General features: G+C 50.5%; 1 protein-coding gene across 2 annotated transcripts in view; it reads left to right on the forward strand.

The window, feature by feature from the left end:
• Positions 1–24,115, forward strand: part of TULP1 (TUB like protein 1) — a 767,520-nt gene that overhangs the window by 99,375 nt on the left and 644,030 nt on the right. For both annotated transcript variants that reach the window (XM_069633446.1, XM_069633445.1), the window contains exon 2: positions 10,554–10,599. In XM_069633446.1, coding sequence (XP_069489547.1) covers positions 10,554–10,599 — 46 coding nt within the window. The remainder of the gene's footprint in view (positions 1–10,553; positions 10,600–24,115) is intronic.

Raw genomic sequence — 24,115 nt, forward strand, 5'->3', positions numbered from 1 at the left:
CGCTGAGCTCTAAGAAGGGCCGGCTCACTCCATCCTGTCCAGGGATCCCCACGCTACCGCTCATAAGGCCAGCTATCCATTACCTACCCTTAGCACTAAGAAGGGCCGGCTCACTCCATAATGTCCAGGGATCCCCACTCTACTACTCATAATGGCAGCTATCCATTCCCTACCCTGAGCTCTAAGAAGGGCCGGCTCACTCCATACTGTCTAGGGATCCCCACCCCTCATAATTCCAGCTATCCATTCCTTACCCTGAGCACTAAGAAGGACCGGCTCACTCCATACTGTCCAGGGATCCCCACTCTACCCCTCATAATGCCAGCCATCCATTCCTACCCTGAGCACTAAGAAGGGCCGGCTCACTCCATACTGTCCAGGGATCCCCACTCTACCACTCATAAGGCCAGCTATCCATTCCCTAACCTGAGCACCAAGAAAGGCCGGCTCACTCCATACTGTCCAGGGATCCCCACTCTACCACTCATAAGGCCGGGTATCCATTTCCTACCCTGAGCACCAAGAAGGGCCGGCTCACTCCATACTTTCCAGGGATCCCCACTCTACCCCTCATAATGCCAGCCATCCATTCCTACCCTGAGCACTAAGAAGGGCCGGCTCACTCCATACTGTCCAGGGATCCCCACTCTACCACTCATAAGGCCAGCTATCCATTCCCTAACCTGAGCACTAAGAAAGGCCGGCTCACTCCATACTGTCCAGGGATCCCCACTCTACCACTCATAAGGCCAGCTATCCATTCCCTAACCTGAGCTCTAAGAAGGGCCGACTGACTCCATTCTGTCCAGGGATCCCCACTCTACCCCTCATAAGGCCAGCTATCCATTACCTACCCTTAGCCCTAAGAAGGGCCGGCTCACTCCATACTGTCCAGGGATCCCCACTCTACCCCTCATAATGCCAGCTATCCATTCCCTACCCTGAGCACTAAGAAGGGCCGGCTCACTCCATACTGTCCAGGGATCCTCACTCTACCACTCATAATGGCAGCCATCCATTCCCTACCCTGAGCTCTAAGAAGGCAGGCTCACTCCATACTGTCCAGGGATCCTCACTCTACCACTCATAATGGCAGCTATCCATTCCCTACCCTGAACTCTAAGAAGGGCCGGCTCACTCCATACTGTCCAGGGATCCTCACTCTACCACTCATAATGGCAGCTATCCATTCCCTACCCTGAGCTCTAAGAAGGGCCGGCTCACTCCATACTGTCCAGGGATCCTCACTCTACCCCTCATAATGGCAGCTATCCATTCCCTACCCTGAGCTCTAAGAAGGGCCGGCTCACTCCATCCTGTCCAGGGATCCCCACTCTACCCCTCATAAGGCCACCTATCCATTACCTACCCTTAGCACTAAGAAGGGCTGGCTCACTCCATACTGTCCAGGGATCCCCACTCTACCACTCATAATGGCAGCTATCCATTCCCTACCCTGAGCTCTAAGAAGGGCCGGCTCACTCCATAATGTCCAGGGATCCCCACTCTACCACTCATAATGGCAGCTATCCATTCCCTACCCTGAGCTCTAAGAAGGGCCGGCTCACTCCATAATGTCCAGGGATCCCCACTCTACCACTCATAATGGCAGCTATCCATTCCCTACCCTGAGCTCTAAGAAGGGCCGGCTTACTCCATCCTGTCCAGGGATCCCCCCTCTACTCCTCATAATGCCAGCTATCCATTCCCTACCCTGAGCTCTAAGAAGGGCCGGCTCACTCCATCCTGTCCAGGGATCCCCACTCTACCCCTCATAAGGCCAGCTATCCATTCCCTACCCTGAGCACTAAGAAGGGCCGGCTCACTCCATCCTGTCCAGGGATCCTCACTCTACCACTCATAATGGCAGCTATCCATTCCCTACCCTGAGCTCTAAGAAGGGCCGGCTCACTCCATACTGTCCAGGGATCCTCACTCTACCCCTCATAATGGCAGCTATCCATTCCCTACCCTGAGCTCTAAGAAGGGCCGGCTCACTCCATACTGTCCAGGGATCTTCACTCTACCCCTCATAATGGCAGCTATCCATTCCCTACGCTGAGCTCTAAGAAGGGCCGGCTCACTCCATCCTGTCCAGGTATCCCCACTCTACCGCTCATAAGGCCAGCTATCCATTACCTACCCTTAGCACTAAGAAGGGCCGGCTCACTCCATACTGTCCAGGGATCCCCACTCTACCACTCATAATGGTAGCTATCCATTCCCTACCCTGAGCTCTAAGAAGGGCCGGCTCACTCCATACTGTCCAGGGATCCCCACTCTACCACTCATAAGGCCGGGTATCCATTTCCTACCCTGAGCACCAAGAAGGGCCGGCTCACTCCATACTGTCCAGGGATCCCACTCTACCACTCATAAGGCCAGCTATCCAATCCCTACCCTGAGCACCAAGAAGGGCCAGCTCACTCCATACTGTCCAGGGACCCCCACTCTACCACTCATAAGGCCAGCTATCCATTCCCTACCCTTAGGAATAAGAAGGGCCGGCTCAGTCCATACTGTCCAGGGACCCCCACTCTACCACTCATAAGGCCAGCTATCCATCCCTACCCTGAGCACTAAGAAGGGCTGGCTCACTCCATACTGTCCAGGGATCCTCACTCTACCACTCATAATGCCAGCTATCAATTCCCTAACCTGAGCACTAAGAAGGGCCGGCTCACTCCATACTGTCCAGGGATCCCCACTCTACCCCTCATAATGCCAGCTATCCATTCCCTACCCTGAGCACCAAGAAAGGCCAGCTCACTCCATACTGCCCTGGGATCCCCACTCTACCACTCATAAGGCCAGATATCCATTCACTACCCTGAGCACCAAGAAGGGCCGGCTCCCTCTATACTGTCCAGCGATCCCCACTCTACCACTCATAATGGCAGCTATCCATTCCCTACCCGAGCACCAAGAACGGCCGGCTCCCTCCATACTGTCCAGGGATCCCCACTCTACCACTCATAATGGCAGCTATCCATTCCCTACCCTGAGCACCAAGAAGGGCCGGCTCACTCCATACTGTCCAGCGATCCCCACTCTACCACTCATAATGGCAGCTATCCATTCCCTACCCGAGCACCAAGAACGGCCGGCTCCCTCCATACTGTCCAGGGATCCCCACTCTACCACTCATAATGGCAGCTATCCATTCCCTACCCTGAGCACCAAGAAGGGCCGGCTCACTCCATACTGTCCAGGGATCCCCACTCTACCACTCATAATGGCAGCTATCCATTCCCTACCCTGAGCACCAAGAAGGGCCGGATCACTCCATACTGTCCAGGGATCCCCACCCTACCACTCATAATGGCAGCTATCTATTCCCTACCCAGAGCACCAAGAAGGGCCGGCTCACTCCATACTGTCCAGGGATCCCCACTCTACCCCTCATAATGCCAGCTATCCATTCCCTACCCTGAGCACCAAGAAGGGCCGGCTCACTCCATACTGTCCAGGGACCCCCACTCTACCCCTCATAATGCCAGCTATCCATTCCCTACCCTGAGCACCAAGAAGGGCCGGCTCACTCCATACTGTCCAGGGACCCCCACTCTACTCCTCATAATGCCAGCTATCCATTCCCTACCCTGAGCACCAAGAAGGGCCGGCTCACTCCATACTGTCCAGGGAACCCCACTCTACCCCTCATAATGGCAGCTCTCCATTCCCTACCCTGAGCAACAAGAAGGGCCGGCTCACTCCATACTGTCCAGGGACCCCCACTCCACCCCTCAAAATGCCAGCTATCCATTCCCTACCCTTAGCACTAAGAAGGACCGGCTCACTCCATACTGTGCAGGGATCCCCACTCTTCCACTCATAAGGCCAGCTATCCATTCCCTTCCCTGAGCACCAAGAAGGGTCGGCTCACTCCATACTGTCCAGGGAACCCCACTCTACCCCATATAATGGCAGCTCTCCATTCCCTATCCTGAACACCAAGAAGGGTCGGCTCACTCCATACTGTCCAGGGACCCCCACTCTACCCCTCATAATGCCAGCTATCCATTCCTTACCCTGAGCACTAAGGCGGGCCGGCCCACTCCATACTGTCCAGGGATCCCCACCCCTCATAATGGCAGCTATCCATTCCCTACCCTGAGCACTAAGAAGGGCCGGCTCACTGCATACTGTCCAGGGACCCCCACTCTACCACTCATAATGGCAGCTATCCATTCCCTACCCTTAGCACTAAGAAGGACCGGCTCACTCCATACTGTGCAGGGATCCCCACTCTTCCACTCATAAGGCCAGCCATCCATTCCCTACCCTGAGCTCTAAGAAGGGCTGGCTCACTCCATACTGTCCAGGGATCCTCACTCTACCCCTCATAATGCCAGCTATCCATTCCCTACCCTGAGCACTAAGAAGGGCCGGATCACTCCATACTTTCCAGGGAACCCCACTCTACCCCTCATAATGCCAGCTATCCATTCCCTACCCTGAGCACCAAGAAGGGCCCGCTCACTCCATACTGTCCAGGGAGCCCCAATCTATCCCTCATAATGCCAGCTATCCATTCCCTACCCTGAGCACTAAGAAGGGCCGGCTCACTCCATACTGTCCAGGGATCCCCACTCTACCTCTTATAATGCCAGCTATCCATTCCCTACCCTGAGCACTAAGAAGGGACGGCTCACTCCATCCTGTCCAGGGATCCTCACTCTACCTCTCATAAGGCCAGCTATCCATTCCCTACCCTGAGCTCTAAGAAGGGCCGGCTCACTCCATACTGTCCAGGGACCCTCACTCTACCACTCATAATGGCAGCAATCCATTCCCTACCCTGAGCTCTAAGAACGGCCGGCTCACTCCATACTGTCCAGGGATCCTCGCTCTACCACTCATAATGGCAGCTATCCATTCCCTACCCTGAGCTCTAAGAAGGGCCGGCTCACTCCATCCTGTCCAGGCAGCCCCACTCTACCACTCATAATGGTAGCTATCCATTCCCTACCCTGAGCACTAAGAAGGGCCGGCTCACTCCATACTGTCCAGGGATCCTCACTCTACCACTCATAATGGCAGCTATCCATTCCCTACCCTGAGCACTAAGAAGGGCCGGCTCACTCCATACTGTCCACGGACCCCCACTCTACCCCTCATAATGCCAGCTATCCATTCCCTACCCTGAGCACTAAGAAGGGCCGGCTCACTCCATACTGTCCAGGGATCCTCACCCTACCAGTCATAATGCCAGGTATCCATTCCCTACCCTGAGCACTAAGATGGGCCGGCTCACTCCATACTGTCCAGGGACCCCCACTCTACCCCTCAAAGGCCAGCTATCCATTCCCTTCCCTGAGCACCAAGAATGGCCGGATCACTCCATACTGTCCAGGGAACCCCACTCTACCCCTCATAATGCCAGCTATCCATTCCCTACCCTGAGCACTAAGAAGGGCCAGCTCACTCCATACTGCCCAGGGATCCCCACTCTACCACTCATAATGCCAGCTATCCATTCCCTACCCTGAGCACTAAGAAGGGCCGGCTCACTCCATCCTGTCCAGGCAGCCCCACTCTACCCCTCATAAGGCCAGCTATCCATTCCCTACCCTTAGCAATAAGAAGGGCCAGCTCACTCCATACTGTCCAGGGAGCCCCACTCTATCCCCCATAATGCCAGCTATCCATTCCCTACCCTGAGCACTAAGAAGGGCCGGCTCACTCCATACTGTCCAGGGATCCCCACTCTACCTCTCATAAGGCCAGCTATCCATTCCCTACCCTGAGCACCAAGAAGGGCCGGCCCATCCCATACTGTCCAGGGATCCCCACTCTACCCCTCATAATGCCAGCTATCCATTCCCTACCCTGAGCACTAAGAAGGGCCGGGTCACTCCATACTGTCCAGGGATCCTCACTCTACCACTCATAAGGCCAGCTATCCATTCCCTACCCTGAGCACTTCGAAGGGCCGGCTCACTCCATACTGTCCACGAATCCCCACTGTACCCCTCATAAGGCCAGCTATCCATTCCCTACCCTTAGCACTAAGAAGGGCCGGGTCACTCCATACTGTCCACAAATCCCCACTGTACCCCTCATAAGGCCAGCTATCCATTCCCTACCCTGAGCACCAAGAAGGGCCGGATCACTCCATACTGTCCAGGGAACCCCACTCTACCCCTCATAAGGCCAGCTATCCATTCCCTACCCTTAGCACTAAGAAGGGCCGGGTCACTCCATACTGTCCACGAATCCCTGCTGTACCCCTCATAAGGCCAGCTATCCATTCCCTACCCTGAGCACCAAGAAGGGCCGGCTCACTCCATACTGTCCAGGGATCCCCACTCTACCTCTCATAAGGCCAGCTATTCATTCCCTACCCTGAGCACTTAGAAGGGCCGGCTCACTCCATACTGTCCAGGGATCCCCACTCTATCCCTCATAATGCCAGCTATCCATTCCCTACCCTGAGCACTAAGAAGGGCCGGCTCACTCCATGCTGTCCAGGGAGCCCCACTCTATCCCTCATAATGCCAGCTATCCATTCCCTACCCTGAGCACTAAGAAGGGCCGGCTCACTCCATACTGTCCAGGGAGTCCCACTCTATCCCTCATAATGCCAGCTATCCATTCCCTAGCCTGAGCACTAAGAAGGGCCAGCTCACTCCATACTGCCCAGGGATCCCCACTCTACCACTCATAATGCCAGCTATCCATTCCCTACCCTGAGCACCAAGAAGGGCCGGATCACTCCATACTGTCCAGGGAACCCCTCTCTACCCCTCATAATGCCAGCTATCCATTCCCTACCCTGAGCACTTAGAAGGGCCGGCTCACTCCATACTGTCCAGGGATCCCCACTCTATCCCTCATAATGCCAGCCATCCATTCCCTACCCTGAGCTCTAAGAAGGGCCGGCTCACTCCATCCTGTCCAGGGATCCCCACTCTACCCCTCATAATGGCAGCTATCCATTCCCTACCCTGAGCTCTAACAAGGGCCGGCTCACTCCATCCTGTCCAGGGATCCCCACTCTACCCCTCATAATGGCAGCTATCCATTCCCTACCCTGAGCTCTAACAAGGGCCGGCTCACTCCATACTGTCCAGGGATCCTCACTCTACCACTCATAATGGCAGCTATCCATTCCCTACCCTGAGCTCTAAGGAGGGCCGGCTGACTCCATTCTGTCCAGGGATCCCCACTCTACCCCTCATAAGGCCAGCTATCCATTCGCTACCCTGAGCACTAAGAAGGTCCGGCTCACTCCATACTGTCCAGGGATCCTCACTCTACCACTCATAATGGCAGCTATCCATTCCCTACCCTGAGCTCTAAGAAGGGCCGGCTGACTCCATTTTGTCCAGGGATCCCCACTCTACCCCTCATAAGGCCAGCTATCCATTACCTACCCTTAGCCCTAAGAAGGGCCGGCTCACTCCATACTGTCCAGGGATCCCCACTCTACCCCTCATAATGCCAGCTATCCATTCCCTACCCTGAGCACTAAGAAGGGCCGGCTCACTCCATACTGTCCAGGGATCCTCACTCTACCACTCATAATGGCAGCCATCCATTCCCTACCCTGAGCTCTAAGAAGGCAGGCTCACTCCATACTGTCCAGGGATCCTCACTCTACCACTCATAATGGCAGCTATCCATTCCCTACCCTGAGCTCTAAGAAGGGCCGGCTCACTCCATACTGTCCAGGGATCCTCACTCTACCACTCATAATGGCAGCTATCCATTCCCTACCCTGAGCTCTAAGAAGGGCCGGCTCACTCCATACTGTCCAGGGATCCTCACTCTACCCCTCATAATGGCAGCTATCCATTCCCTACCCTGAGCTCTAAGAAGGGCCGGCTCACTCCATACTGTCCAGGGATCCTCACTCTACCCCTCATAATGGCAGCTATCCATTCCCTACCCTGAGCTCTAAGAAGGGCCGGCTCACTCCATCCTGTCCAGGGATCCCCACTCTACCCCTCATAAGGCCAGCTATCCATTACCTACCCTGAGCTCTAAGAAGGGCCGGCTCACTCCATAATGTCCAGGGATCCCCACTCTACCACTCATAATGGCAGCTATCCATTCCCTACCCTGAGCTCTAAGAAGGGCCGGCTTACTCCATCCTGTCCAGGGATCCCCCCTCTACTCCTCATAATGCCAGCTATCCATTCCCTACCCTGAGCTCTAAGAAGGGCAGGCTCACTCCATCCTGTCCAGGGATCCTCACTCTACCACTCATAATGGCAGCTATCCATTCCCTACCCTGAGCTCTAAGAAGGGCCGGCTCACTCCATACTGTCCAGGGATCCTCACTCTACCCCTCATAATGGCAGCTATCCATTCCCTACCCTAAGCTCTAAGAAGGGCCGGCTCACTCCATACTGTCCAGGGATCCTCACTCTACCCCTCATAATGCCAGCTATCCATTCCCTACGCTGAGCTCTAAGAAGGGCCGGCTCACTCCATCCTGTCCAGGGATCCCCACGCTACCGCTCATAAGGCCAGCTATCCATTACCTACCCTTAGCACTAAGAAGGGCCGGCTCACTCCATAATGTCCAGGGATCCCCACTCTACTACTCATAATGGCAGCTATCCATTCCCTACCCTGAGCTCTTAAGAAGGGCCGGCTCACTCCATACTGTCTAGGGATCCCCACCCCTCATAATTCCAGCTATCCATTCCTTACCCTGAGCACTAAGAAGGACCGGCTCACTCCATACTGTCCAGGGATCCCCACTCTACCCCTCATAATGCCAGCCATCCATTCCTACCCTGAGCACTAAGAAGGGCCGGCTCACTCCATACTGTCCAGGGATCCCCACTCTACCACTCATAAGGCCAGCTATCCATTCCCTAACCTGAGCACCAAGAAAGGCCGGCTCACTCCATACTGTCCAGGGATCCCCACTCTACCACTCATAAGGCCGGGTATCCATTTCCTACCCTGAGCACCAAGAAGGGCCGGCTCACTCCATACTTTCCAGGGATCCCCACTCTACCCCTCATAATGCCAGCCATCCATTCCTACCCTGAGCACTAAGAAAGGCCGGCTCACTCCATACTGTCCAGGGATCCCCACTCTACCACTCATAAGGCCAGCTATCCATTCCCTAACCTGAGCACTAAGAAAGGCCGGCTCACTCCATACTGTCCAGGGATCCCCACTCTACCACTCATAAGGCCAGCTATCCATTCCCTAACCTGAGCACTAAGAAAGGCCGGCTCACTCCATACTTTCCAGGGATCCCACTCTACCACTCATAATGCCAGCTATCCATTCCCTACCCTGAGCTCTAAGAAGGGCTGGCTCACTCCATGCTGTCCAGGGATCCTCACTCTACCACTCATAAGGCCAGCTATCCAATCCCTACCCTGAGCTCTAAGAAGGGCCGGCTCACTCCGCGGTGTAAATGCTCCACCATAAAAGACACATTGGGCAGGCCCCAATTATTCCGAAAAGGTCTGCCGCCTAGTTACTCCAGATGTGTATGAAAAGAAGCAAAAGGAACTTGCACTGAAGCCTTGTGTCTACAAGGCAAAGCTTAAGCAAGGGCCTGTAGGGGGGAATGTTTGAGTTCCAGTTATTATGCAGGTCTTGAGGAAAAATTAGTTCTCTCTTAATTGAGGTGTTAAGGGTTAGTTGCAAGCACCCTGAACCCAGGAGTGCATTATGTATTGTTGGCTTTTAGTCTTTACCTTTGGTAAGGAATGCATGCATGATTGTGGCCAAGGCTGATGCTCCTTAGGGTGAAACTTGCAAGCTGGGAGGAGGGTATGGAGGTGGCAAAATGCCACCCTTTCTAGAGCGGCAGAAATCATTGCCTAGGCCTTGGTGCCATGTTGGTGTGGTAGAAGTGTATCTCGGCATTGAAGAGCTTTCAGGGTGTGCATTCAGTAATGAGCTGCAGAGATAAAGGAAGGATGGAGAGGGCGCAGGTGGAAGTTGAGAACACTGTGTTGAATGCTTGGCGTAAGAGCTGGGATTTAGTTGATATGGCAATTCAGGGTAGACATGGGAATCGCACTGTGGTGGTGGGAAGTCATGACGCCCCAAAGCTAAGTCTGTGGTGTGGCCTTTCAAGTTAGGGGTTGAGGGCTCTGAAGACTAGGCCCATGAAAATGTAAGCTCCCTCTCGCCATCTGTCCGTGTGCCCTAGCATGCTCCGTTGGCTGGATAGATGGCTGGGATGGCACTCATGTGATGCTATGCCAATTACCACTGTCATGGTCTAACAGCACATTGACTTGTCAAGAATCAGGTGTATTGTGCCCCTGGCTGGGGTATTCATAATGTAGTCTGTGGGGGAACAGCAAAGTGCATCGGAGGAGAGAAAGGATGAAGGGGAGCAGAGTTGAACGAACCTGACAGATGTGTACAGGAAATAGAGGGGATGGAGGGTGCAGAGTTTGTTATGTGATTATGCACTCCACAGCACTCACATCCGCCTGCTTTCTTGGCGCTCTGGCAGATCTGAAAGAGAGGCTAGGCCTGATATGTGGGGAAAGAGTGAAAATTCAAGATATCCGAGGATGGAGTCCTCATAATGATTTGAATGTTTTTATGTCTCTTTCCAGGTCACTTGAAGACGCTTTCCCTGCACAGCAAATAACCCAAAAACAGGTAAGTGGTGTAACTGTCTGCAAAGGCAACTATCTCAAGCTGTGAATCACATCCTTCCATCCCCAAACCACTGGATTTTAACCATCCTGCACTAGCCCTCTCTAACTTACCCGTGCCTCCCTATCGGTGGGCACCACGTCCTCCAATCCCTAGCCCCCAAAACCCTACCCACTCTTTACTAACCCTCTATACCTCATCCACCCTTCAGAAATTCCCCACACCATATCCTCCCATCCCTAATCCTTCACATCTCATCCACCCTTCAATGATCCCCACACCATATCCTCCCATCCCTAATCCTTCACACCATATCCACCCTTCAATGATTCCCTACACCATATCCTCCCATCCCTAATCCTTTACATCTCATCCACCCTTCAATAGTTCCCTACACCATATCCTCACATCCCTAATCCTTCACACCTTATCCACCCTTCAATGATTCCCTACACCATATCCTCCCATACCTAAACCTTCACACCATATCCACCCTTCAATAATTCCCTACACCATATCCTCCCATACCTAATCCTTCACATCATATCCACCCTTCAATGATTCCCTACACCATATCCTCCCATACCTAAACCTTCACACCATATCCACCCTTCAATGATTCCCTACACTATATCCTCCCATCCCTAATCCTTCACACCTTATCCACGCTTCAATGATCCCCTACACCATATCTTCCCATCCCTAATAATTCACACCTTATCCACCCTTCAATGATTCCCTACCCCATATCCTCCCATCCCTAAACTTCTGCATCTTAACCATCCTGCACTAGCCCTCTCTACCTTAGCCGTTCCTCCCTATTGGTGGACACCACGTCCTCCAATCCATAATTCCCAAAACCCTACCCACTCTTTACTAACCCTCTATACCTCCTCCACCCTTCAATAATTCCCTAAACCATATCCTCCCATCCCTAATCCTTCACACCTCGTCCACCCTTCAATGATTCCCTACACCATATCCGCCCATCCCAATCCTTCACAATGTATCCACCCTTCAATAATTCCCTACACCACATCCTCCCATCCCTAATCCTTCACACCTCATCCACCCTTCAGTGAGTCCCTACACCATATCCTCCCATCCCTAATCCTTCACACCTTATCCACCCTTCAGTGATTCCCTACACCATATCCTCCAAACCCTAGTTCTTCACACCTTATCCACCCTTCAATGATTCCCTACACCATATCCTCCCATCCCTAGTCCTTCACACCTCATCCACCCTTCAATGATCCCCTACACCATATCCTCCTATCCCTAATCCTTCATACCTCATCCACCCTTCAATGATTCCCTACACCATATCCTCCCATCCCTAATCCTTCACACCTCATCCACCCTTCAATGATTCCCTACACCATATCATCCCATCCCTAATCCTTCACACCTCATCCGCCCTTCAATGATTCCCTACACCATATCCTCCCATACCTAATCCTTTACACCTCATCCACCCTTCAGTGATTCCCTACACCATATCCTCCCATACCTAATCCTTCACACCTTATCCACCCTTCAATGATTCCCTATACCATATCCTCACATACCTAATCCCATACCTAATCCTTTACACCTCATCCACCCTTCAATGATTCCCTACACCATATCCTCCCATCCCTAATCCTTCACACCTCATCCACCCTTCAATGATTCCCTACACCATATCCTCCCATCCCTAATCCATCACACCTCATCCACCCTTCAATGATTCCCTACACCATATCCTCCCATACCTAATCCTTTACACCTCATCCACCCTTCAGTGATTCCCTACACCATATCATCCCATACCTAATCCTTTACACCTCATCCACCCTTCAGTGATTCCCTACACCATATCCTCCCATACCGAATCCTTCACACCCCATCCACCCTTCAATGATTCCCTACACCATATCCGCCCATCCCTAATCCTTCACAATGTATCCACCCTTCAATAATTCCCTACACCACATCCTCCCATCCCTAATCCTTCACACCTCATCCACCCTTCAGTGATTCCCTACACCATATCCTCCCATCCCTAATCCTTCACACCTTATCCACCCTTCAGTGATTCCCTACACCATATCCTCCAAACCCTAGTCCTTCACACCTTATCCACCCTTCAATGATTCCCTACACCATATCCTCCCATCCCTAGTCCTTCACACCTCATCCACCCTTCAATGATCCCCTACACCATATCCTCCTATCCCTAATCCTTCATACCTCATCCACCCTTCAATGATTCCCTACACCATATCCTCCCATCCCTAATCCTTCACACCTCATCCACCCTTCAATGATTCCCTACACCATATCATCCCATCCCTAATCCTTCACACCTCATCCGCCCTTCAATGATTCCCTACACCATATCCTCCCATACCTAATCCTTTACACCTCATCCACCCTTCAGTGATTCCCTACACCATATCCTCCCATACCTAATCCTTCACACCTTATCCACCCTTCAATGATTCCCTATACCATATCCTCACATACCTAATCCCATACCTAATCCTTTACACCTCATCCACCCTTCAATGATTGCCTACACCATATCCTCCCATCCCTAATCCTTCACACCTCATCCACCCTTCAATGATTCCCTACACCATATCCTCCCATCCCTAATCCTTCACACCTTATCCACCCTTCAATGATTCCCTACACCATATCCTCCCATACCTAATCCTTCACATCATATCCACCCTTCAATGATTCCCTACACCATATCCTCCCATACCTAAACCTTCACACCATATCCACCCTTCAATGATTCCCTACACCATATCCTCCCATCCCTAATCATTCACACCTCATCCACCCTTCAATGATTCCCTACACCATATCCCCCCACCCCTAATCCTTCACACCTCATCCACCCTTCAATGATTCCCTACACCATATCCTCCCATACCTAATCCTTTACACCTCATCCACCCTTCAGTGATTCCCTACACCATATCCTCCCATACCGAATCCTTCACACCCCATCCACCCTTCAATAATTCCCTACACCATATCCTCACATCCCTAATCCTTTACACCTCATCCACCCTTCACTAACCTACCATACTTTAACCAGGCACTCCATACCACATTCTTCCACCACTAACCTTCAGGGCTTTACGTGCAAATCACTAATTCTGAAAACCTTAGCCAGGCCTTCCAATCCCACTACAACAGATCCTTCAACACCCAGCACTTTGCTCAACCTCCACTAACCCTCTAAACCTTACCCCACTTCACTAATTCACTATATCTTACCTAATTCTGCCAAATCTCCCCCCCACATATCTGTCTCTAACTTCCAACATCATGCCCAGCTGTCACGAACCCTCAAAACCTTACCCATCGTAAACTAATCTTCTGTGCCACATGCTTCCATCCCCAACCCTCTACACATTACCAATGCTTTACTAACCTCCCATGCCTTAACAACACCTCCCAAAACCTACACACCACATTCTTCTATCACTAACACTCTACACCTTATTCACACTTCTCTAATCCTCTAGATCTTACCCAAGCCTCCCACACTCTATACAGCATATTATTCACAGCCTCCATCACTAACCCCAACCCTTATCCACTCACCACTGACCACCTGTGTCTTTCCTACCTTTCACTAATATTGTGAACATAATCTGCCCATCCCTTACCCTCTACAACATACTCACCCTTCACTAACTCCCTATAATTTACTCACACCTCCAAAACCCTCTACACCACACACTTCCACCTGTAACCTTTGCATCTTTCCCACCCTTCCCTAACCCTCTGTACCACACATATGCCACCCACACCTTCTTCACCGCATCCTTCCATCTCAAACACCCACCACCTTGCCCACCTATCACTAACCCTCTATAACATACCTGCCATTTACTAATCCTCTGCACCACACTCTTCCATCTCTAAACCTCTACACTTTTCCTCTCCTTCACTAACGCTCTACACCTTACCCACGCCTCCCAAATAGTCCACATCAGAACCTTCCTGTCTCTAACCCTCTACACCTTACCAACCCTTCACTAAACCTACAAACATACAACCCATCTCTCCCAATCCGTCTACAAAATATCTTCCTATGTCAAACCTCCAACACAATACCCATTCCTTACCGAACCTCTATACCTTACCCAATCATCACTAATCCACTGTACCACTTACTTCCATCCCTAACCCTCCCATACCCACCGGTCTCTAACCCTTTATAACTTGCGCATGCCTCGCAAAAAAAACTCTTCACCACATTGTTTCTCTAATGCTCTGCACCTTGACCACTAGTCAGCAAACCTCTATACCGTAAACATGTCTTCCCCACCCTGACGCCCAACACTGTACCTAACCTTCACAAACCCTCTATACCATACCCAATCTTCAGCAATACTCCATACCTTACCAGGTCCTTACAAATCCTGCACACCACATCTTTCTATCCATAAACATCTAGTCCTTACGCACACTATCCCTCTATGCCTTACTCGAACCTTCCAAACTAACTTACCCAGGCCTCCCACACACTCTACATCACATCCTTCTATCCGAAACCCCAACATATTACCCAGCCTTCACTAACCTTCTGTACCTTCTGCACCCTTCACTAATTCTGTGCACTACACTCTATCAACAGTAAACCTCTACACCGTTCCCACTCTTCACTAACACTCTGGGCCTGATTCATGGAACGTTTTCCTATGGGATTGCGCCATTATAAAACACTTCCATGAATCAGGCCCTCTGTGTCTTACCCACGCCTCTCAAATCCTCCACAACACACCCTTCTATCTCTAACCCTCTAGACCTTACCCACCCTTCCCTAACCCTGTAAACCTTTCAATGTCTCCCAAATACTCTATAATTCATACTTCCATTTCTAACCCTCCAGCACCATACCAATCCATTACGAACCTTCTATACCTTACCCATTCTTCCCTAATCCTCTGCACCACATCCTTCCAATCCTATCCCACTCCTATTCACTAACAGCTATACCTTAACCACCCCTTCAAAACCCTTCACACCACATCCTTCCATGCCTTCATACCTTTCCCACACTTAACACTCTATACTTTACCCACATTTAACCCTTTAAACCTCACCAACCCTTCACTAATCCTCTGCACCACACCCTTCCATCACTAACCCTCCAAACCCTATCTACCCTTTACTGACCCACTTTACCAAATCTATCCCTCCCAAACCCTTTGCACCAGATCCTTCCATCCCTAAAATCACTCAAACACCTTACCACATTTCCCCTAACTTCCTATACAATATTCATGCAATCCAAACCTTCATCAGCACTTCCTTCCATCCCTTACTCACAATTCCCAACGCTTCATACTTTACCCACTCTGCACCATATCATCTGACTTAGCCACTTAGCCAGCAACTTCCCGTCCCTAAACCTTCACAACCCCCACCTATTCCTCGCCACACCACAATATTCTTCTACACACAAGCCTCTCCCTAGCCTTCCGTCTTCCATTAACCCCTCTCCATCCATGGCTTGTGTCATATCACACTTACAGTACACAGGGGATATTTACCTACTCAAAGTTACCTCGTGTATCTTTCTGAAATGGATTCAAGGAGGCACCAGTTCAGTCATGTGTTAGTGGTTATTATAATATACAATATGTTAGCTGCTGCAATTGCACAGTTAGGAAGGCATGGTGCCAACGCTTGCACTGCACACGCGCATCGTTTATCGGTGCAGAGGCTGACAGCTCTTCCGGGCGTCTGAGTGTGCGAGAGTGTTTGCAGAGAACGTGTGCCTTTAAGCATGAGTGAGTCTGAAGAGATGGGAATATGCGATTCTGTGCAAGAATGTGTCTGCATTACTCTGCGTGAGAAATTTGTTTGTGTAAATGTGTGCGTGGCAGCATGCGCGTTGACGTGTATGTGTGAGAGAAACAACAGTGAGTGCTTGTGAAAGAGTGTGTGTATTTACAGGTGTTGAGTAAAGTATACTGAACACCAAGCTCAGTGTACATTATGCAGCCCGAAGGGTTGTAGGCTTGATTTTCTATCACAAGCTCAGTGCACATTATGCACCCCGAAGGATTGTAGGCATGATTTTCTGTCACAAGCTCAGGGTACATTATGCAGCCCGAAGGATTGTAGACTTGATTTTCTATCCCAAGCTAAGTGTACATTATGCAGCCCGAAGACTTGTAGGCTTGATTTTCTATCACAAGCTCAGGGTACATTATGCAGCCCGAAGACTTGTATGCTTGATTTTCTATCAGAAGCTCAGTGTACATTATGCAGCCCGAAGGCTTGTAGGCTTGATTTTCTATCACAAGCTCAGTGTACATCATGCAGTCCAAAGGATTGTAGGCTTGATTTTCTCTCACAAGCTCAGTGTACATTACGCAGCCAGAAGGCTTGTAGGCTTGATTTTCTATCACAAGCTCAGTGTACATCATGCAGCCCGAAGGATTGTAGGCTTGATTTTCTCTCAGGCTCAGTGAACATTATGCAGCCCGAAGGCTTGTAGGCTTGATTTTCTCTCACAAGCTCAGTGTACATTATGCAGCCGAAGGCGTGTAGGCTTGATTTTCTATCACAAGCTCAGTGTACATTATGCAGCACAAAGGATTGTAGGCTTGATTTTCTATCACAGACCTAGTTGCCATAAAAACAAATTCTGGGGTCATTCTTTTGTTGCCTAACTGCTCTTTGACATTTTGCAGAAGGAGTTGAATTGCTTCTATAGTGAGACCGTGATTTATTTATAGACAGAAGATTTTACGAAGCTACTAAGTTCACTGCACTCCGATGAATTGTGAAGATAGCTAATGTATTGCACTAAGAAGATTTTGTAAGGTAACCAATGTATGGGACGCAGAAGAATGTGGAGGGTATCCATGGTATTGCATTGAGACAATTTGTCAAGATAACCAATATACTGCACTTTGAAGGTTTTATGAGGGTAGAAATGTATTTTAGGAACAAGGAATGTTTCAAATCTAGCTACATTTTAGATGTAGTAAATGCTTTCAATCCAGTTGCATCTTAGGTGTAGCAAATGTTTGAATGTAGCTGCATCTTAGGTGGAGTAAATGCTTTGAATCCAGTTGTATCTTAGGTGTAGTAAATGCTTTGAATCCAGTTGCATCTTAGGTGTAGTAAATGCTTTGAATCCAGTTGCATCTTAGGTGTAGTAAATGCTTTGAATCCAGTTGCATCTTAGGTGTAGTAAATGCTTTGAATCCAGTTGCATCTTAGGTGTAGTAAATGCTTTGAATCCAGTTGCATCTTAGGTGTAGTACATACTTTGAGTCCAGTTGCATCTTAGGTGTAGTAAATGCTTTGAATACAGTTGCATCTTAGGTGTAGTAAATTCTTTGAATCCAGTTGCATCTTAGGTGTAGTAAATTCTTTGAATCCAGTTGCATCTTAGGCGTAGCAAATGCTTTGAATCCAGTTGCATCTTAGGTGTAGTAAATGCTTTGAATCCAGTTGCATCTTAGGTGTAGTAAATGCTTTGAATCCAGTTGCATCTTAGGTGTAGTACATTCTTTGAATCCAGTTGCATCTTAGGTGTAGTAAAGGCTTTGAATCCAGTTGTATCTTAGGTGTAGTACATTCTTTGAATCCAGTTGCATCTTAGGTGTAGTAAATTATTTGAATCCAGTTGCATCTTAGGCGTAGCAAATGCTTTGAATCCAGTTGCATCTTAGGTGTAGTAAATGCTTTGAATCCAGTTGCATCTTAGGTGTAGTAAATACTTTGAATCCAGTTGCATCTTAGGTGTAGTACATTCTTTAAATCCAGTTGCATCTTAGGCTTAGCAAATGCTTTGAATCCAGTTGCATCTTAGGTGTAGTAAATGCTTTGAATCCAGTTGCATCTTAGGTGTAGTACATTCTTTGAATCCAGTTGCATCTTAGGTGTAGTAAATTCTTTGAATCCAGTTGCATCTTAGGCGTAGCAAATGCTTTGAATCCAGTTGCATCTTAGGTGTAGTAAATGCTTTGAATCCAGTTGCATCTTAGGTGTAGTAAATGCTTTGAATCCAGTTGCATCTTAGGTGTAGTAAATACTTTGAATACAGTTGCATCTTAGGTGTAGTACATTCTTTGAATCCAGTTGCATCTTAGGTGTAGTAAATTCTTTGAATCCAGTTGCATCTTAGTCATGGCAAATGCTTTGAATCCAGTTGCATCTTAGGTGTAGTAAATGCTTTGAATCCCATTGCATCTTAGGTGTAGCAAATGTTTGAATGTAGCTGCATTTTAGGAACAGCAAATGTTATTGAATCTAGATGAATTTTAGGCATTGTTTTTGAATCTCTACGGTAACTATTACGCACCACATTGTTGGACTCCAGCCGCAGACACGGCTGCGCACCCGCACGCATTCGCCTCAATACCCCAAACTAAAACATAACACACAACATCTCTGCCATCAGAATGCAGCTAAGTCCCACAACAAATATTTAGTTTAGCTTTTTTCATATTCATATTCTCTAGCATCCTCCCCTTCAACTCCCCCAGATTTCTCCATAATAGGTCCTTAGCTTCCGTAAAACCTCTCCTTGGGTACTCTCCCACCCACTTTCACGAACTCCTCCTTCAAATTTCAGGCAACCTCCGCCATAAACCTTGCAAAGGCCTCCTCTATTTCTTCACCAAATTCTTCCTGACTGTCTTCAAAATTCTACTTAAGCTCACCACCAAACTCCAGCTCACTATTGCCACCACCTCCTGTTCTCACCATCTCCTTTGCACTGAATCCTAATGCAACCACCACCTTCAAGTCTCTAACAACCTCACCTCTTACAGTAACAGTCTTTGCCTTAACGCTGTCCAAACCGCTTTTGTCTCAACGGTCTCCACCTTACTGCTGACACCACCGCCTTCTGCTATGATACCCTCTTCCTTCTTCTCTCTTACCAAACTCCTCTCACCCCTACTCTTCTGCTTCTCCAACCTTTTCTCACCTGTGTGAACTCACCGACCTTGTCTACTCCTGCTCACTTCAAAGTGCCAACGCCAAACCCCAACCTCTTCCTCTAATGTCCCACACTGGCATACTCTCTGACAGCCTGAATATGGTTTGTGTAGCTCCTGCGACCCAGTTTTGACTTCAGGCAAGGGTATGCAACTGCGTGTGATGGGAGTGATAAGGGCTTGTGATTGGCTAGTAATGGGAGGATAGCTCAGGGGCAACTTGCTCGCCTCAGTAGCAAGACAACATAGAGCAACACAGGTTCGATCCCTGAGTCTGCACTTAGAAACCTCTGCGTATTAAGCGTGTTATAAATACCCAATCATATCATATCATAATTCAGCCTCACTTGGGTCCAGTAGGGGCTGAGGGGCCCGCCTAGATCTGCATTAGGCCCGGTGGCCATTTTAGATTTTGCTCGTGAGTGCGCACAGTCTGGGAGAGGAATGTCTGAAAGGAATTGGCCCATGTCCTGTTGCAGCGCATGTCTAGTGTAAGGGCTTTAAGGATGCTCTTCACCCTATTTTAAGGTTTCCATGGGTGTCGGCAGGTTTGCGCTTACCGTAGACACCCAGATGCATCCGTGAACTTTAAGAACTTGACAGGAAGCAGCTTTGCAGCTCTGCAGAACCGAGTGGAGCCCACACACTGTTAGATTCCAGCCCGCGGTGTGCGCACCCGGGGGCTGACGTGTCAGGGCTGGGCCGCGCAGCCTGTGGCGCAGCGCCAGTGCGAGCTGTATTGAAGTACACCCACGCTCATTGCTGGTGTGCCCCGGAACTGCCTCCCGAACGCGGGGGCGGGGCTTTTATTAGAGACGCCCTGCGTCACCGCGTAGCGGGACGCAGCGCGGAACATAACATTCCTCCTTTATTGTAAAACAACGAAAACACAATACAACATGCACTCAACTGGTGTGCCTTGGCTACCACACATAGTCACTTAGCTTGGCTGGCGGTCTCGTGGCAGTTCTCAGGCGGTATCGCCCTTCTCGGGGACTACACCTCCTTGGTTCCCGATCGGGTTCACTTTCATTGGTGGTGTCCTCAAGGCTAGGGGCCTCCGGTGGTTCCCAAGTTCTGTCCTCTGCTCCTGTTTCATCTGGGATGGATCCAGGCTCCTCTTCGCTGGCCCGAGCGTCTTCTTCTTCCCAGTGACACACTTTGTCTGTCCACAGGGTGCGGGGTACCGCCTTGAACCACGACGAATTCCTCGTCACTTGACGGCGTCCTCGTGTCACTGTCACCATGGATCCGTGCCGATCACTGACGGTCCATGGCAGTTCCTCATATCTGGTGTCGAGCTTTGCCTTGGTGGGGTTGCGTAGCATGATGACTTGATCCCCCACTTGATGGTTAGACGGCCTCGCTCTCCTCTTGCCGCTCATGTGGGCATTGGCATCCCGTCTCCTCATTTCTGTGCGTTCGTTGATCGCGTCCGGGGTCCTGCTTGGATGATGCGGGATCGAGGATCTGATGACGGTGCCAAACGTGAGGTCCGCCGGTGGTATGCCAGTTGTGCTGTGGGGGGTGACTCGATAGTTTCGTAGGAAACGGTACAGGTCAACTTTCCATGGGCTTGCGTTCGCCTTGGAAACCCTGAGCACTTTGTTAATTGTTCTCATGAATCGTTCAACGTCCCCGTTTGCCTGGGGCCATCCCGGCATGATGTGGTGGTACTGTATATTGAGTTCCTGCAAATAGTTTTTGAAGTCCTCCCCTGTGAACGACGGCCCGTTGTCACTTTTGATGGATGTGGGTAATCCGTGAGTTGCGAACATCTTCTCGTTGGCCGGAATGACCACTTCCGCCGCTGTGGATTCAACTATTTCTACTTCAGGATATCGTGAGTGGTCATCAATGGCCACCAGGAGGTAGAGGCCTTCGCGCAGTTTACAGAAGTCAATGCTGATTGCCTCCCACCGAGAGCGGCCGCGTTCAGCCGATAGAATAGGTTCCGGTTCTGGCGGGGCTCCCGTTATCTGACAGGATAGGCACGTGTTGATTAGCATCTCAACACGTTCTTCGATCTGGGGAAACCATACCCTGTGCCTTATGCGGGCCTTTGTTCTCGCCAGTCCTTGGAGTTCTTCATGCGCTAGGGCCACAACCCTGGCTTGTAGTTTGAGAGGAATTACGATGCGGTTTCCTCTGAGTATCACTCCGCCTTCTGTGATCGACAGATCTTGCCTGACGGCGAACATGCCGGACAGAAACCCTTTCGCTTCCTCGGTCCTTTTGTGGGTGTGGCTCATGAAAGTCTTCCAGTCACCTGAGATGATGGCATCTCTCACTAAGTCGCAGCAAGGGTCCTTGTGGGTTTCCGACTCCATTTCTTCGATGCTTACCGCCTTGGGTCTCATTGCACGTACCACTTGGCATATGTGTTCCTCAGTCTCTTCGGCTACTTGGATCTCATGTTGCGTTGCCGCTCGCGGATGCCTCGAGAGAAAATCTGCGGGGTTTCCACTGCCTGGTCGGTAGATGAGATTGAAGTCGTATTGCTGAAGGTGTAGGAGCCATTTGGTGATTCGTGCCGGAGGGTGCGACGATGTCCCCATGAAGATGGGCAGTAGGGGTTTGTGGTCGGTGATCGTCGTGCACCGACGCCCATATACGTAAAGGTGAAAATGCCTGCACCCCCACAACACGGCGATAGCCTCCTTTTCGATGTGAGAGTACCTCTGTTCGGTCTCCGTGAGGGCTCTCAAGGCGTACGCTATCGGCCTTTTCTCCCCTTCCTTCGTTACCTGCATCAGGATGGCACCGAGCCCAATTGGGCTTGCATCCACAAACAGTTCTGTGGGTAGTTCGGTGTTGTAATATGCCATTTTGGTGTTGACGGGCAGGGAATCTTTAATGCTTTCGAACGCGTCCTGGCATTTTTACCCCCAGTCCCACTTGGTGTTGGCTTTCGTCAGTTCCCGTAATGGCTCAGATAGGGTTGCCAGGTCTCAGATGAACCTCCCGCAGTAGGTGGCCATGCCTAGGAAGCTGCGTACTTCCGTGGGGGTCATCGGTGGGCTTGCGGCCTGAATGTCTGCGACCTTCTGGGGGTCAGGGGAGATGCCCGTGCTGCCAAACTTGTAGCCAAAAAAAGTGATTTCTGACCGGAGGAACTCACACTTCTCCCGGTGTATGGTGAGCCCAGCTTCTTGTAGTCTGCCTATTAAGGTTCGAGGCCTTTTGATGTGCTCTTCTTTGTCGGGGGTGTGAATCAAGATGTCGTTGCTCACATTGAGGACACCAGGGATGCCCCTGATGACCTCTTGAATGGTTTGCTGGAATACCTCAGCCGCCGACGATATCCCGAAACTCAGGCGTTTGTATCTCCGCAACCCCAAGTGCGTCGAGAATGTCGTGATATGGCAAGAGTCCGTGTGTAGCTTGAGTTGGTGATACCCCGCCTTCAGGTCAACCTTTGAGAACACACAGGACCCCGTGAGGTCAGCCACGATTTCATCTATTGTTGGTGTGATGTGGCGCTCTCTTTTGATGGCAGTGTTCGGGAGGCGCATATCTATGCAGATCCGCACTTTTCCAGGCTGTTTGGGTTTTCGCGTTACCACCATTGGCGAGACCCATGGTGTGGGTCCTGTGACCTCTTCTATGATGCCGGCTTCTTCCAAGGCCTTGAGTTCCTGCTCCACTTGGTCTCTCATGTGGAACGGTGTTCTCCGATGTCTTACGGCCTTGGGCTGTACGGTTTCATCGATGTGCAGTTTGATGGTTTTGCCCTTAAGACAGCCTATTCCCTCTTGTAGCTTGGGCTATTGTCTTAATATGTTCTCCACCTCCTCGACCTCATCGACGTGGCAGACGAATTTGACCACTCCCAGATCTTCTGCTGCGTCCCCACTCAGGAGGCAGCATTCGATTCCTGCCTTCACGACATAGACTTTGGACCATAGTCTGTTTTCACCGTGTTCCAGCATTGTGCGGAACCTGCCAATCACTGGTAGGGGCTTCCGGCTGCCATATGCGTATAACAGCATGTCTCTGCTTTTCAGCTCTGGTAGGGGTTTAAGAGTCTGGAATATGCTTGTGGGCATCACATTCACTGAGGCGCCTGTGTCAATGGTCATGAGGATGCGCTGGTTCTGGACGGTGACCATGCACTTGCGCCTTCGGGCAGATTTTCTTGGCGGTCCCTGACCTTGGCTCAAAGCATGCACCAGATACACCTTCCTCCCTTTTCTGTCGTTGTCTTTACTGATGTCTTGCTGCACTGTCGAGACGTCATCCCCTTCTTCCTCCGTGGAGGAATTGGCCACTGCGACCCTCCTTGCGTTGGCCTGCTTCTTTTTCTTGGTCGTCTTCTTCTCAGGAGGATTCGGTGGGGGCTGAGTGGAGCTGCCCACTGATCTGCATACGGTAGCATAATGATCCTTCCTGCCGCATGCTCCACTCGTGGTTCCTTGTGCGGGACAGTTGCGACGGCCATGTCGTGGGCCACCACACCAGCCGCACTCTGTGGGCCCGGGAATGCGCGGTTGCCACCTGTTCTGGCCATATCCCCTGCTGTGGTCCTCTCTCGAGGATAG

This window comes from Ambystoma mexicanum, chromosome 13 (genome assembly GCF_040938575.1).
Source record: "Ambystoma mexicanum isolate Mex_15411 chromosome 13, UKY_AmexF1_1, whole genome shotgun sequence".
NCBI classification, from domain to species: Eukaryota; Metazoa; Chordata; class Amphibia; order Caudata; family Ambystomatidae; genus Ambystoma; species Ambystoma mexicanum.